Genomic DNA, 15,307 nt, shown 5'->3' on the forward strand with positions numbered 1-15,307 from the left:
ATGGCCCCGGCCCCGGCGCCTCCCGCGTGCCGAGCCCCCGACCCGGTGCCCGGCCGCCGCGAACCCAACAGCGACCCCGACACGGTGCCCGAGTGCGAGCGGCCCCCACCGACGTCGCCGTCCACCGCCTCCCGCTGCCGCCGCCTCCTCCGGCGCCGCCGCCGCCTCCTCCGTTTGACGTTGACGTCGACGTTGTCGCCCGGGAGCCCAAGCGCGCGCCCCCGCCCCGGCGCGAGCCGCACGCACGTTGGCGCCAGACTTGCGCAGCGCGTCCGAAGACGCACTTTCGTCACAGGCGCGCCGCTAAACCGAAAACTACGGGCGCCTGGACAGGGCTGCCAAAGCGACGGAGAAGACAGACAAAAACGGGATACAAAGAAAAAGGAATGCAGCATGGAATTTGAAGGGAAAAAGAGGCGGCGCCTGTGGCGAATGTGTCGGGTAGGATCAGAAGGTGGACAGAGAGAATGCCGCCTCCGGCGTTGCGAAGACACGCCCCCTTCACGTCTTAGACCCACCCACGCGACGGCTTTCGTGAGCGCCGCGTCAGCTGGAGCACTTTCGCGATGAACATCCTTTCAGACCGAATGGTTCAGTTTCAAAAAAGAAAAGGCAAAACAAAGGAAAAAGTCGGAGCGCTTAGAACTTAAGGATGTAAAGATAACATATAAGCTTAATAAGGAGAAAAGCAGGCTCTGTGGCGAATATGCAAGTGCGGACAAGCAGACGGCCGAGGAGGCTGTACCGAAACGACGTAGCCAATCCGCCCCACGCTCCTGTTGCTCACACCGCATAGTTATTTGCGGTGAATAGCATGGCTGCTGCGCTAAGAATAAAGAAAAGACCTTCAGAACCAAATTGAACAGACGCAAATGGTAGTGAGTGCCTGACGATTTTTGGTGAACTGAATGAAACCTAAATGTGAGAAAAGGGGAAAAAAAACTACGAATGTGCGGAATCGTACAGGCAGACAGATGGTCGCTGCCAGGCTCCTCCCACACCTCCGCTCTCGTTTCTCCGCTTCCACCGCCTCCGAATTATCACTTTCGTCACCTTCAACTGAAGGGAACCAGTTAACCTTTATTAAGCCTTAATTTTAAAATACCCAGAGGGAGGGAAGAGTCTCAGGAGTATTCAGATGCAAGAGAAGTGTAAAGTGGGGTCTTGGAAGGGAAAAGAGGGAAACCATGTCGAATGTGCGAAGTCGGATAGATAGGTGGGCGGCGGGAGGGAAGGATTCCTTCGGGGCTGAGACCCTAGGCCCCGCCCCCTTCAGCGCCAGAGCTTCACAACAACCCCGGTATTCGAGGCTGGCATTTGGACGCGATCTTGGAGCAGAAGGCCAACTTTGATTGGAAGCGCCCACACATGGCAAAGGCTGGGGAACCTTTATATTGGAAAAAAGAGAGGGCAGTGAAGTGGCGAAAAAGGGAGCGCCGGAACTGGCGAAAGTGTTGGAGCGAACAGGTTCGTACGCGATGAGACACGAGCCCCCACGGGTGCCGAACTTTTCGCGGGGACCGCTTTCGGAGAAGCACTTTCGCCAGAGACGCTCAGTCTAGTTCGGAGACGAAAGACTTAAAAAAAAAAATAACCCTTGGTCCGTGAAGACAGTCGTTTTTACCTCGGCGAAACGAGGCAGCTTCGGACATTTATTAAAAGGAAAAAGGGAGGCCTGGAGGAACGTGCGATTCCCGACCAACAGCCATAGATCTGCATCTGGAAAGCCACAACAGGCTCCCCGCTCCCGCCCCCACCCAAACCACCTGGCGCCTCTGATTGCGCTGAAAAGCCTTGCTCTTCGGAAGACATCCTCCCATGCCCTAAAAGGGCTATCATCCCTGCTCCAGTTGCCCCATCCTCTCTCCTCCAGGAAGCCCGCCCTGATTTCTTTCCTTCCCTTCTACCAGCGTTTAACAGTGCCTGGCACACAGGCGCTTAATAAAGGTTTATTGAATTACTGGATGGATAGGACTGCTACCTTCCCATCCTTGGGGGAAATGGTGACCCGCAAAAATTAGGCAGTGTCCCCGCCCCAAAGGACCCTCTCTGGAGCCCAGGACTCCAAATATTTGTGGCTGGTCTGGGAAGGTGGGAGCCTAGCTCATTCTTCTGAGTCCTCAGTCCAGTCAAGGCCTCCTTCTCGCACCAGCCGGAGAAGAGGGCTCAGGGTCACAGGCAGTTCTCAGTCCCTGCTTCCCCACCAGTATCTGAGCCATGGGACATGGAGATGTTGCAGTCCCTGCACTCAGGATGCGCCATCTCCCTCCCTGGTTGGTCCTCAGGATTCTCCTCCTCAAAGGCTGGACTTGAGTGTGGAGGCTCCCCCGAGGCGGGGAGGGGCAGCTCACAGCTGGAAAGAATAGGAGATGATGTCAGCGCAGCGGAGCAAGGCCTCGCCCTGCACACCGAGGGGCGTCTGAAGCTGGGACACATGGAAGTTGGCCACATCGAGGTCCGTGGCCCCGAAGTGGGCGTCCACCTGGACACGCTCGTGCAGTGTAAAATGCACAGGATGCCCCACCATGGCAAGGATGCTCCGGAGGTAGCGCTCCCGCAGGGCAGCCCGAGCCTCCTGCTCAGCCACCTCCACCGCAGAACCAGTAACGTCCCGGCCCCGGGCAGCTCTGAAACCCCGGCTGGTGCCGTCTGGACCCCGGGGAAGGCGGATCACCGGCACCGGAACTGGGATCTGCCTGGCCTCACCTGGGAGGAGGAAGAGAGAGATGTCAGGGAGGGAAAATCCCAGGTCTTAACTAACGAACCTCCATGGTGAGCCGCTCTCCACTTGTTCGAAGTAAAAGAGCTTGGACTAGTCTAGGGATGGGTGAAAGGGGCCTGGAAGGGCAGACCAGTCCGGTACTGACTCCCTTTGATCATGGGCGAGCCCCTTCTGGCCCTCCTCTGGGCCAGGTCATCGCTAGCTAAGGTCTCAGGTCTGAAATTCTCTGTCAGTTATATTCGTAAAGTCCTTAGTACAATGGCCCCCTTGAAGGAGGCACTTAATAAAAATTTGTTCACTTCCTATCCCTGAAGAAGCTATGGGGGTTTTCATGGACCACAAAGTCCAAGGCTCAATGGTGTGATCTGGCAGTCAGCCAACAAGCCTCCAAGAAATTCCTCCTGAGTTTCAAATGTGGGGAAATAGACAAAAATGAAGAGATTCCTTAGAACTTACATTGTCTAAGGGGAGACCACATCATTCGTATGAAACCTGTCACCTGTAAGTAACTATACCCAGTAATATGTCTGGGCCCACACCCCAAAGAGATGAAGGCAGGAGAAAAGGACCCCCTCTCACAGGCACAAAAATACATATAGCACCTCTTCTCATAGTGGCAAAAGACAGGAAACTACGGATGGGGCAGGTGCCCGCTTATGGGGAAATGGCTAAACAAACTGATAGAAGGAAATTTATGCCAGGATTGGCAACTAGGTGAGGCAGTGAGCCTGGAGTCAGGAAGACAGTTCAAACCCAGCCTCAGACCTTTACTAGCTGTGTGACCGTGGGTAAGTGACTTTACTTCTGTCTGCCTTAGTCTCTTTGGCTAAAAAATGGGGATAATAAACAGTGCCTACCTCTCAGGGTTGTTGTGAAGCTCAAATTAATTAATAGTTATAAAGAGCTTTCGCAATGCCTGGCATACAGCAGGTTTTTAATAAATGCTTGTTTCCCTTCCCCACAGAAAAGGAAGAAACAGGCAATTTCAGAAGAAACTGGGAAGCCCCAGTATGACCCAACAGAAAGCAGGCCCAGAAGAATAACTTCTATTTGACAGCATCATAGGAAGGGAAAAACACCCTGGCTTCCTCCCAGGTGCTTCTGGGTTTGGCCCGGGGGCTTCAAGCCTCGGGGAATTCAGAGGAGGAGGATTCCTAGAAGGCGTCATTAAAGGGCAGCCAGAAGAGGAAGTGGCAGTCACAGGGGCAGTCTTGGCTTCAGAGGGCACAGGTCCTGCCAGATTCACCTCACTGCCCTTTGTGACCAGTGACTGAGCTGTTAGTGACCGCCCTCTGTTACTCCCCTGGAAGGAGGGCTGGGGGTCAGACCTCTGGGACTAGCTGAATGGCTATGGGGATGGAGGCTTTTCTCATGGCTAAAACAAGCCCTCAGATGCCATCTGCAGTCCCTTCCTGCTCTAGGTATGGGACCCCAGGACGTGCAAGGGGCAGCAAGTCACAGTGGACAGAGAGCTGGCCTCCCAGCCAGGAAAACCCAGGATGCATATTTACTGGAGGGGGCCCTTAAACACATCCCTTAACTTGATTCCTCTTAATTGGAGCACCTTCCCTCTGGTCATTATCACCAGGTTAACCTACCTGCTCACTCATACCTATTGGTTTGCATGTATTCTCTTCCATTAGACTGGGACACCCGAGGGCAGAGACTAGCATTTAGCATAGTGCTTGGCACCTAGTAGGTACTTAAGAGTTTAGTGATTTAGGGCCCTAAGCAACTCTCTAAGATGCAGAGAGGGCTGTCAACCTACACTGTTAGGAGTTTCCTCATCCAGGAGTTCATTACACCAAAGAAATGATTGCTCTAGTACCCATCACTATCCACATGATACTGGAAGGACTCTGATGGAATGCCCCATGGATCTCTGCTAGGTTCAAACTTTTATCACTGATTTGGATAAAGGATGAGATAGCTTACACTAAATACAGGTACCAATATGCTAAGACAGGGGGAAGGGACTCAGGTATCACAGGGGAAGCTTGTTTGAATGAGCGGTAGGTCTGGGCCTTCGAGTGAACAATGAAGTTCCTGGGTGAGATAGGAAGGAAGGAGGAGTAAAGGAAGGGAGGGAAGCAAAATGGAAAAAAGGAAACTGGGAGACAGGAAGGTAGTGAAGGGGGAGGGGAGAGAAAAAAGATCTGATGTTTCTAGTGGCCTGCAAGCTCAGAGTGAGCAGTATAATACAACAGTCCCAATATCCTCTGCCCTGGTCAGGCCACAAGGGGAGTACTATGTTCCATTCTGGGCACCGGAATGGAACCAGTATATCAAATTTAAACATTTTCAAGCATGGCAAGAAAAAAAAAAGATGCAGTTAATTTGTAGATCTTAGATCCCTCTATGAATGGAAAAGACTGATAGCAGCTCCTGGCCTGAGGCTTACAGAGGCTCACGGTACCACAAAAGTCTGTGATTGAGTACCAGGGCCTTGAATATAAACTGAGGGAGGCAACTACATGGCGCAGTAGATAGAGCCCCAGCTCTGGCATTGGGAGGATCTGAGTTCAAATTTAGCCTCAGATATGTACTAGCGTGACCCTGGGCAAGTCACTTAACCACAACTACCTCCCAAAAAACAAAACAAAAAAGAATATAAATGGAGGGCTATTTCCCCTTTGTCATGGCTACCACCAAACCTAGAGACGAGCTGGGATATGGCATTTCTGAGAGTTAGGGATAGTGACGTATGCTCTCATTTGAGCCTTATAACAATCCCAGGAGGTAGATGCCTCCAGATGGGGAAATGAGAGTGAGGTTGAATTTCAGACCAAGCCACGCCACGCCCCCCCCATTCAAGGTAGCTGATGGAAACATGAGTTCCAATCCCGACTCAGATGCTTCCTAGCTGGGTGTCCCTGGACAAGTCACTCAACCTGTCTGCCTCAGTTTCCTCAACTGGGGATCATAACAAAACCTCCCTCCCAGAATTGTTATGAGGATCAAATGAAATAATGTTTGTAAAAAGGGCTGTGCACAGTCCCTGGCATATAGTAGGAGCCATAAAAACACTTCTACCCTTCCCTTCCCCATCTTGACTCCAAGACCAGTGCCCTACTGGTGATGCCAGCTACCACAAGTAGTGGGGAAGATGTTGCTGGTTCCCTCTGCTTGAATACTCCCCAGCTGGGCAGGACAGCACAGAAACGGGTCCTTTGAGAAGCCCAGGGCCAGGTCCCCCACGAAGGGAGGCAGCTGGGTGGGCCACTTGGCTGAATGGGCATTAAAGGGAGGACCACAATGGTTAGATGGGCTGGGATGAGAAGGGCCCCCAGGCCCCAGCCCAGGTACTTCAGGGCTGAAAGGAGAGCTCCACACCTGACTAAATTAACTTTTCCTGGCCAAGTGATAAGACTTTTTCTAGATCTAGATACAGGGAAGAAGAAGTTTGGGTAAGAAGTAGGTCAAGTAAAAGCCTTTGTCCCAAAATGAGGAGTTTGGACTTGATCTGAACTCTCCCTTCCAGGTCTGAATCTATTAACCTCTTCCATCTACACCTCCCTCCGTCCCCCAGAACCAAAAGGTCATCTAGTCACCCCCCCACCCCTCCTTTTTTTTCTTTACAAATGAAGAAACTGAGGCCCAGAGGTTATAAGGGTCAGAGTTTGGGACTCAACATCGGAGTCCAACACTGCAAATCCAAATGTCTCATCTCTCCCTCTCTTCACTAGGGAACCCAATTCAACCTGAAGTGTTTGGTCAGGGATGGTCTTTTGACTAAGGAGGAATTCTCAGAATCTGGTTCACTGTCTCTTGTAGGGACCAGAGCTCAAGGTCAAAATGGGGAAGGGGGGCAGGAGTCCATTGGGAATCAGGAGGGGGAGTCCTGAGCCTAGCAAGAAGAGAAAGTCCTGGTGGTCTCAGACTCGATGGCTTCAAGGTTACTTTGGGGCACCCGTGGTCCAGGCCTTGAAGGCCTGTGGGCGTGTGGGCCCATGCTCCATGGCAACCAGAGGAGGTATCCCTTCTGAGGAGCAGGCTATTGGCTTGGAGAGGGAGATGATCCTGGCCGCAAGGAATGATTTGGAGCCATACAATATGCTAGCACCAAAGACAGCTCCAGAGACTAAGAGGAGCCCAACCTCCATCCCTTCCATCCCTGACAAGCAGATAGCGAGCTGTATCTGTGAAGAGGACAGCAGTGCGGTCATCTGGTTCTACCTTCACAAAGGCAAGACACGATGTTGCCCTAACTGTGGAACCCATTACAAGCTGGCACCCCACAAGTTCAGCCACTGAACCCCTGGACTGGTTTCCTTGAGATGTGTTGTAATGTCTTCTTCCCTCCAATAAAAGACCAGCCATTTCCCTGGCTCTCCCATTCTCCACCCCCCCACCCCCCCCACCCCCCCCCCCCCCCCCCCCCCCCGCCAAAAGACAGCACTGGATTTGGAGCCAGAGAGACCTGAGTTCAAATCCCAGCTTAGCCACTAAAATCTTGGAGCCTTTATAAACAAATAGTTTCGCCTCTAGATCCGCCTCAAGTGTCTCGTCCAATTTTAAATTCTATGACCTGTCTATCAGATCCTTGGGGCTGATCCAACGTCTAGGTTCAGCTGCAGGCACAGTATGAGAACCCCAGATGTAGAGCTGGGATATTCTCTGTGATCATGGACTCTTGCTTGACACATAGTAGGTAGCTCAGTGGATAGGAAGTGGAGTCAGGAAGACCCTGTTCAGATCCGGCCTCAGACACTTCCTAGCTGTGTGACCCTGGGCAAGTCACTTCACCTAGTCTGCCTTGGTTTCCTCATCTGTCAAATGAGCTGCAGAAGGAAATGGCAAACCACCGAAGTATCTCTGCCAAGAAACCCCCCAATGGGGTCATGGAGAGGTGGACAGGAGAAACGATGGAACGGCACCAGCAACAAACAGCACCTGACTGACGGACAAGTCCCTTCCTCTCTCGGGGCCTGAAGAATACTTACCTCCCAGGGCTCCAAGGAGAAACCACTTAAAATTAGCTCCCACTCGAGGTGCATCCCTCCAGACAGAACCCAGGGATCATCAAGGAAACACTGTGGGGAACTGATTAACATGTAGCCTACGCAAGCTGGGTTCCTACTGAGAGCAGGCACTGAATAAGGGTTTATCGACTTGAACTGGGCTAAGAAACTTGGGTTTGGAGTCAGAAGAGTAAAAAAAAGACTAATAGGGTAGGATGAGGAGACCACTAGAGCCCTCTTCAGTCCTCTGGTACTGTATCCTAGGATAAATGCATGAAAACACTGACCAGGCATTTACTAGAGATACAAAAAAAGGTAAGGCCTTCCCTGCCCCCAAAGAACTCATATTCTAGGAAGAAAAGACAGTGCTTAGAAGGGAAAAGGGAGGGAGCCAGTGGTGGTCAGTGGAGTCCCAAGGAGGCAGCTGATCAAGAATCATTAGGAAAGGCTGATTGGATTACCAAGCCCTGAGGCAGAGGCCGGTGGGCTGGGGTCGGGGGTCGGGGTCACCACAGACTGGAAGGCTAGTCTGTTGCCTGACCCACAATTGAGTAGATTATCTCCATCTGTAATCTCAAGATCCTCTATGACCTTGGCCAAGTCCTTTCTCCTCCAAAGAACCAAGGTTTAGCCTGGGCCTCTCTCTTCTTCTCCTGGTGACCTCATCTGCTCTATGAAGATGACTCCTAGTCCAAGCTTATTTCTGGAGCTCCAGTCCCAAGTCACCATGGAATAAACATTTAGTTAAGCACTCTCTATGTGCCAGGTGCTATGCTAAGTGCTCCGTATCGTCCCATTTTCCAGACTGAAGTACAATTTTTTTGTTTTTTATTTTTCTCACCTTTTCTTCCATCATGGCTAATACGGAAATATTTTGCAAGGGGTGGGGGAGGAGCAGGAAGAAGAGAATTCAGAACTCAAATTAAATAAAAACAATGTTAAAAACAAGTTTATTTTAACAAATATAAATCTAAAAGAATCTCGTTTGATACCTATGAGATACTTCTAATTCATTAGTAACCCCTTCCCCCCAAACCCACACCTCCTTCAAGCATTCCCATTTTTTGTTGAGGGCACTCCCATCCTTCCAACCTGCCCCCACCCCATCCATATCCACTCTCACAAGGATACCACCCTAGTTCAGGAATTCGTGAAATGAGATCCTAAAGGGGCTTCCAGGTCATCTGGCCCCAAAAGAGGTTGTGAATCCTACACGATTCAAACTAAGCTTCCCTGGCACCAAATGCCCCTTTTGCTCATTGCCACGATCCCCACCATTTAACCTCTGGCCCATTTTAATAACCTAACTGGACCAGTCTCACCTCTTCTCCCATCCACCCTCCACACAATGACCAAACCATTCATTTACTCAAGAAGATGCAAAGGCTCCTTATGGCCTCTGGGATTAAATGGCAAACAGTTTTTATTTTAAGTCCTTCATATACTGACTCGACCCCTATGTTTCCAGCTTTGTTTCAGGTTACACCAAGTTTTCCCCATTAGTGTGAATGATGACTCCTTTGAGGTGATCCCCTGTATTCAAATCCCCATTACTGGAGGTTATAATTATGTAAACTACAGTCATCGGTTCCAGCCCAATAGGGACATGGAGGGTGAATTCAAATAATGCGACCACTGCAGGGGGATTCATGATTTTGGAGCTCAGTGGATGGAGCACCGGGCCTGGGATCAGGAAGATCTGAGTTCAAATCCTTCCTCGTTCTCTTGCTAGTTGTGTGACCCCGGGCAAGCCACCCCACCTGCCTGCCTCAGTTTCTTCATCTGTGAAATGGGGACCATAACAACACCTACCAACACCCCAAGGCTTGCTGTGAGGACCAAACAAGAGAATGGCCATGAAGCACACAACACTGTGTCTGGCTCACAGTAATCCCTATGTAAAAGTTATTGTTTATTATTATTATTATGACAGTGAGATCACATACACAAATCTTCAATCGCTCTATAAATGCCAGCTCTGATCACTCCCTTTCAAATTCTCTACACTTTGGTCCCCCAACCTGGGATTCTATTGCCCCAGCAATAGAATTCAGGTGCAGGAAGTCGGTTACCCAGAGAGGAGCTCACTGAACCCCCTTTGTCCCACCTAAAATCAGCAAGTAACTGCTTATCTCTAAGTAGAAACCAGAATTTATCAATTCCTTTAGGATTTGCAAATTACAAGCATTATCTCAAGTTGCATCTCACTCTCCTCTCCCCCAACCATTTTCATGGGCTGAGAGTTGGGATCCCAGGCAGGGCCAGCCTCACCCCGTCCCTTTTTTTTTTTTTAAACAAATTCAGTCTGTTAAAAAGCATTTATTAAGTCCCTACTATGTGCTATGCCCTGTGCTAAGTGCTGGGGATAAAACAGAAGGTAAAGACAGTCCCTGACCTCAAGAAGCTCAGTCTAATAGAGGAGAGGACACACAAACAGCTATGTACAAATAAGAGAAACCAGATAAATATAAATAATAAATAGATTAAGGTGGCGGGGGAGGAGGGGCACTGAGGAGCTCAGGACTGTGCCTTCTCCAGTAACAGAGAAGATGGGGGGAGCGGGGGGTTAGGGTGAAAGACCAGGGAATCTGTCTGGGACATGTTGAGTTTAAGACATCCACTGGACATCCAGTTCAAGATGTCTGAAAGGCAGTTGGAGATGCTAGACTGTAGGTCAGCAGAGAGGCTGGCTTAGAGAAGGCAGACTGGAGGATCATCAGCATAGAGATGGTAATAAATCAGTGGGAGCTGAGAAGCCCACCCAGCGAAGTGCAATGGAAGGAAAGAAGAGGATTCATCACTGAACCCTGAGGGGACAGCTAGGGAGAGGATCCAGAAAAGGAGACAGCTGTCGGAGAGGCAGTAGGGGAAGGGGCTTGGGAGGGGGAAGAGAGAGGTGTCCGGAAAACCTGGACAGAAGACAGTTGTCACAGAGGAACTGCAGAGAGGGTAAACTGAGGCCAGAGAGGCTAAGTAAAATGTACCCAAAGGTCTTGAAAGGCATAAGAAGCTGAGGGGGCACTTATTTTTTTATTATTTTATTTTATTATTATATTTCTAGAATAAACTCCCCTTCAGTAGGGAGTGCTTCCCTCTTGGTACTTGGGTGCCAAGCACCTGGCCCTGATTTGAGGTCCAGCCTTTGGAATGCAATCCCAGACATCCCTTCCACTCTCTTAATTCGGTTTGCAACAGGACGAAGAGGAAGTTTAGAAAGTAAACAGGAGAAATTGCAATGTCTCTAATTAAAAGGGCCTGGTTGGGGCTCTCTGACTGTGGAGCCACCAGGCCCAGGGCCAGGCCTCCACTCACTCCACTCTACCAGAAGACAGCTGTGGCACTGTGGACTGGGAGGTGGGAAGACCTGAGTTCAAATCCAGCCTCAGACATTTACTAGCTGGGCAAGTCACTCCCCCGTTTGCCTCAGTCTTCTCATCTGTAAAATGGAGGTGAGATAATCCCATCAACCTCTCAGAGGGGTTGTGACAACCTCATTAGAGCTAGCACAGTGCCTACCACATAGTAGGCACTCCATAAACCCTTGTTCCCTTCCCCCACTCAGCTGCCAGCGATTTTCTTCAATCTCAGGCCTAACCACGTCACTACCCCCCACTCAATAAATTCCAGGGCTCCATATCACCTCCAGGATCAAACAGAAAATCCTCTCTTTGGTGTCCAAAGCCCTTTAATAACTCACCTCCCTCCTCCCTCCCGTTCCTAATCCTGAAAGGGGATGCTCATCTCCAGCCTCCGGGCACTTGCCCTGGCATTTTCTCTTTCCTCCTATGGGCCTCCAGGCTGCCCTTAATCTTAGAACCTATTTATCTTGCCTGCATCGTGTTTGCTGGTTGTCTCCCCCGTTAGAGTGGGAGCTCCTTTTGAAGGCAGGGACTGGTTTGGCGGAAGGCGGGAGGGAGAGTGTCTTTTTGGGTCTTCCTTTGGTATCTCTACAGGTAAGAGCTTAATATATGCTTATTATGACACGAGGTGGGCATAATGCATGCAGACTTCGACTGAACATCTCTCGACCCCTTTCTTTGCTTTATATGGAAACTGAGGCTCAGAAAGGGAAGACGAACACGACTAGCCAGTAAATAGATAAGCATGAATTAATCACTAGTTGTTTGCAAGGGGATGTTGGGCCCTGCAGCTACTGTTAAAAGTTTTAGGAAAAAAAACAAAACGAAATCCACCCCAACCTCTAGGAAGTCCCGGGCGAGCGGCGGGGCGTGTCCACTCTCTTAAAGTTCTTCCAGGGGGAGAAAACAATCCCGGGGTCGGAGAGGACCTCCGGCGAGCCCTCCTCCCAACCCTCTTTCTGTCTCGCTCCCAGTGCTCACCAGCGAGCAGCGGCGCTTCCCTCCGGTAGCTGCCGATTCGACTCTTGGCGGCGGACTCGGGGCCAGGCAGCTCCTTCTCGGGCATGGTCCCGTGTCACGGGGCGGGCGGGAGAGCGAGCGCCCCAAGCCCCAGAGCCCGCCGTGTAGAGAACGTTTCCTCTCCCGGGGTTCCAAACCGCGTGCGCCTGCGCCGTCCGGGGAAGCCCGCCGGCCCGCGTGCGCCTGCGCCGTCCGGGGAAGCCAGCCGGGACACGCGCGCGCAGAGGACGTGCGCGCGCTCTGACGCCTCGGGCTCCGCTAGCCCCAGGGCGGAGGACCAGAGCTTGGGAGCCCCAGACGGCAGAGTCTGGGCAGCCTTATGGAGCCCACTCCGCTTGGCCCGCCCGGTGCCCGTCCGGCCCGACTCTCGGCGGCGCCCCCTCCAAGTCCCTGCCACCCCTGGCAGTGTGTCTGCACCGTGCGGGCACCCCGGGGTCTGGACGCGGGCTCCCGGATGTCAGGGGTCGCTTAGCCCAGGGCCTGGCGCCGGCAGGCGCTTCACCAACGCTCCTAGACGTAACCTGACCCTCCCAGCCACCCTGAGCAGGCGGCGTCCGTGGGAGCCCCGCTTTACAGAAAAGGAAACTGAGGCGCAGAGGGGACGCTGGGCTGGCAAAGGGGTCCTACTAGAAGTAGCCGCCCAGATACCGGGGGCGGGCCCGAAGGACCTCCCACCCCCCCACGGCGGGCCCCTCCCCTATGGCCCTGGCCACTCAGCCGCCGCTGCCCGGTCCCCGGGGGGCGGGGCGCCGGCTCCGGCCGTCCCTGACCCCGCCCCCTTGGGCGGGACCCGCGCCCGCCGCCGGCCCCCACGTGCGGCCGTCCCGCCCCGCCAGGTGGCCAGGCCGGGTCACTTCACCTGCAGCTTCTCTCTCGGCCTCGCGGCGGTGGTGGCGGCGGCTCGGGCTCCGTGTCCGGGTCCGGCGTGCGCCATGTCCCGGAGAAAGCTGGGCAGCGTGCCCCGCCGGGGGCCCCGGGCTGACGAGGCCGAGCCGCGGGCCCTCGACGAGCCCGATGGCCCTGGCGGCCCCGCGGCCTCGCCAGCTTCCTCCTCCTCGTCCTCGTCCTCCTTGTCCGCGCCGCCCCCGCCCTTGCCCGAGCCCCGGGTGTACGGCCCCGACGGCGGCCCGGCGCCGGCGTGCGCCACGTCTCGGAGAAAGATGGGCAGCGCGCCCCGCCGGGGACCCGGGGACCAAGCTCAGGACGATGTCCGGCCCAAGGCACCCGATGGCCAGGGAGGCCCCGCGGTCTCACCGGCCTCCTCCTCTTCCTTGTCGTCGTCGTCGTCGCCGTCCTCCTCCTCCGGGCCGGCCCTGACCGTCCCGGATTCCCCCGAGGCGGGCAGCGCTGGCGAGTGGCCCCCCGGCCGGCCGGGCCCCGGGTGCGCGCGGACCCCTCCGCGCCCCCCGGCTGATGGCCCCGGTCGCCTCCTCGCCGCAGCCCTCCGGAGCTGCCCCGACCTGCTGACGTGCGGCCGCTGCCTGCTCACCTTCCCGCTGAGCCAGATCGTGGCCTTCATCGAGCACAAGCGGGGCCGCTGCCAGAGGCCCTCCTGGGGCCGGCGCCCCGAGCCCGACGGGGACGCGGGTGAGTGGGGGGCTGGGCGCGCCCCGGACTTCCCCTTTCGGCCTTGGCCCACACTTGGCCGCAAGGCGGGGGGAGGTGTCGGGGTGGCCCGGACTTGTGGGGAAGAGGGCGGGCGGGCGGTGGCGAGTCCCGCCCTGACTGCCTGGGTTTCACTTCTCCGTGGGCCCCTGGGTCCTCCAGGTGCTGGCCTGCTGGGGAGGGGGGAGGGGCCGGGCCGGCTTCCTGGACGGCCCCCTCCCACCCCACCCTGCCCTTTTCTCTCTGCCTGGTGGGCTGGAAGAGGTGACCAACAACGGCCGCCAGACAGGCAGTCAGGGGAGGGAGGGAGGGAGGTGAGAGATGCACGCAGGGGAAGGGGAGCTCCTCTTGGAAACTCCCTTCTCAGCAGCCTGGGAACCCCCTGGCTAGGCCAGGGCTTGGCACCATCCCCCCACCCCGTCTGGGGATGTCAGTGAGTCAAGGCCCACCCAGCCCTCTGTCATACGCCCTCCTGAGAGCTGGGACCCAAAACCTTGATGCACCCAGTGCTTAGATCAGAGACTATGGGGCAGAACCGGGATTGGAAACCAGTTCCTGCCACCTGTGCAGACACGGCATTTTAGAAGGGCACACAAGCACTTTCATTAACAGTCTGCTCCTGGCTCCCCATCCAGGGTCCCCAGAGCCCTCAGCCTTCTCCTGCAGCAGCTGTGGCAGCTGGTTCATGGGTGCCTGGGCCCTGCTCCGCCATGCCCAGGAAAGCCACGGCCTGGCCATCTACCAGAGTCGGCCTAGCCCGGGTGAAGATGGAGAAGCCCCACCGGCAGCAGCAGCCTCCATCCGGACCCGAAGTCATGCCTGTGATTTCTGTGGCAAAGGCTTCCGCTCCCACAGTAACCTGACTGTGCACCGGCGCACCCACACGGGGGAACGGCCCTACCACTGCCCCCGGTGTCCCTATGCCTGTGCCCAGAGCAGCAAGTTGACCCGCCACCTGCGCACTCACCAACGGGCAGGGCCTGGCTCTGCCCCAGCCCCTCCAGAGCCAGCCGACTACGCTGCTGCCCCCTCAGACCTGGTCCCACCCCCGGGGCCCAGCAGCGGCAGCAGTGAGGAAGGGGGTGGCCGAGAGCCTGGCTCTCCTGGGGCTCCGCCAGCTGGTCCTGGGGAGGATGCAGGTGGGGGGGGCCGAGGGGTCGTGGGCAGGAGAAGGGGAGACACGTGTGAGTTCTGTGGCAAAGTCTTTAGAAACAGCAGCAACCTGACAGTCCATCGACGCTCCCACACGGGGGAGAGACCCTATGCCTGCCCACTCTGCCCCTATGCCTGTGCGCAGAGCAGCAAGCTGACCCGCCACCTGCGTACCCATGGCCCAGCACCTGGCCCACCCCCTTTCCAATGCCCCCACTGTTTCATACCCTTTGGCCTCCGAGCAACCCTGGACAAACACCTCAAGCGACAACATGGGGAGCTGGGGAACGGGCCTGGGCATGAGGCTGATCACCAGCCCCCACCCCAACCATGACTCAACTTATTTTTATTTTTGGTAATAAACATTTCTAGTTTTTGAAATAGCTAGACTCTTTACTTTCTTATAGCAACTAAGTGAAGAAAGGTGGGGTAGGGACAGTTTCCACTCCTCCCCCCACCAAGAGACAGTGGCTAGCCAGACCGGTTTG

The 15,307-nt window shown here is 54.6% G+C and overlaps 3 protein-coding genes across 3 annotated transcripts; 2 read left to right on the forward strand and 1 right to left on the reverse strand.

Moving 5' to 3' along the window:
• Positions 1-1,651: 1,651 nt before the first annotated feature.
• GEMIN7 (gem nuclear organelle associated protein 7) lies at positions 1,652-12,609 on the reverse strand. Its single transcript, XM_036747552.1, has 2 exons — positions 12,024-12,609; positions 1,652-2,706 (listed from the first exon to the last, which is right to left on the reverse strand). Exons 1-2 carry the CDS (start codon positions 12,106-12,108, stop codon positions 2,348-2,350), a joined length of 444 nt encoding a protein of 147 aa, XP_036603447.1. The 5' UTR covers positions 12,109-12,609; the 3' UTR covers positions 1,652-2,347.
• Positions 6,428-7,011, forward strand: LOC118840048 (cytochrome c oxidase subunit 5B, mitochondrial-like). Its single transcript, XM_036747551.1, has one exon. It carries the CDS (start codon positions 6,518-6,520, stop codon positions 6,974-6,976), a length of 459 nt encoding a protein of 152 aa, XP_036603446.1. The 5' UTR covers positions 6,428-6,517; the 3' UTR covers positions 6,977-7,011.
• A 312-nt stretch (positions 12,610-12,921) lies between the features above and the next one.
• On the forward strand, positions 12,922-15,200 carry ZNF296 (zinc finger protein 296). The gene is made up of 2 exons (XM_036746920.1): positions 12,922-13,649; positions 14,303-15,200. Exons 1-2 carry the CDS (start codon positions 12,995-12,997, stop codon positions 15,151-15,153), a joined length of 1,506 nt encoding a protein of 501 aa, XP_036602815.1. The 5' UTR covers positions 12,922-12,994; the 3' UTR covers positions 15,154-15,200.
• Positions 15,201-15,307: the final 107 nt, after the last annotated feature.

The sequence above is a fragment of the Trichosurus vulpecula genome, chromosome 2, assembly GCF_011100635.1.
Source record: "Trichosurus vulpecula isolate mTriVul1 chromosome 2, mTriVul1.pri, whole genome shotgun sequence".
Taxonomy (NCBI): Eukaryota; Metazoa; Chordata; class Mammalia; order Diprotodontia; family Phalangeridae; genus Trichosurus; species Trichosurus vulpecula.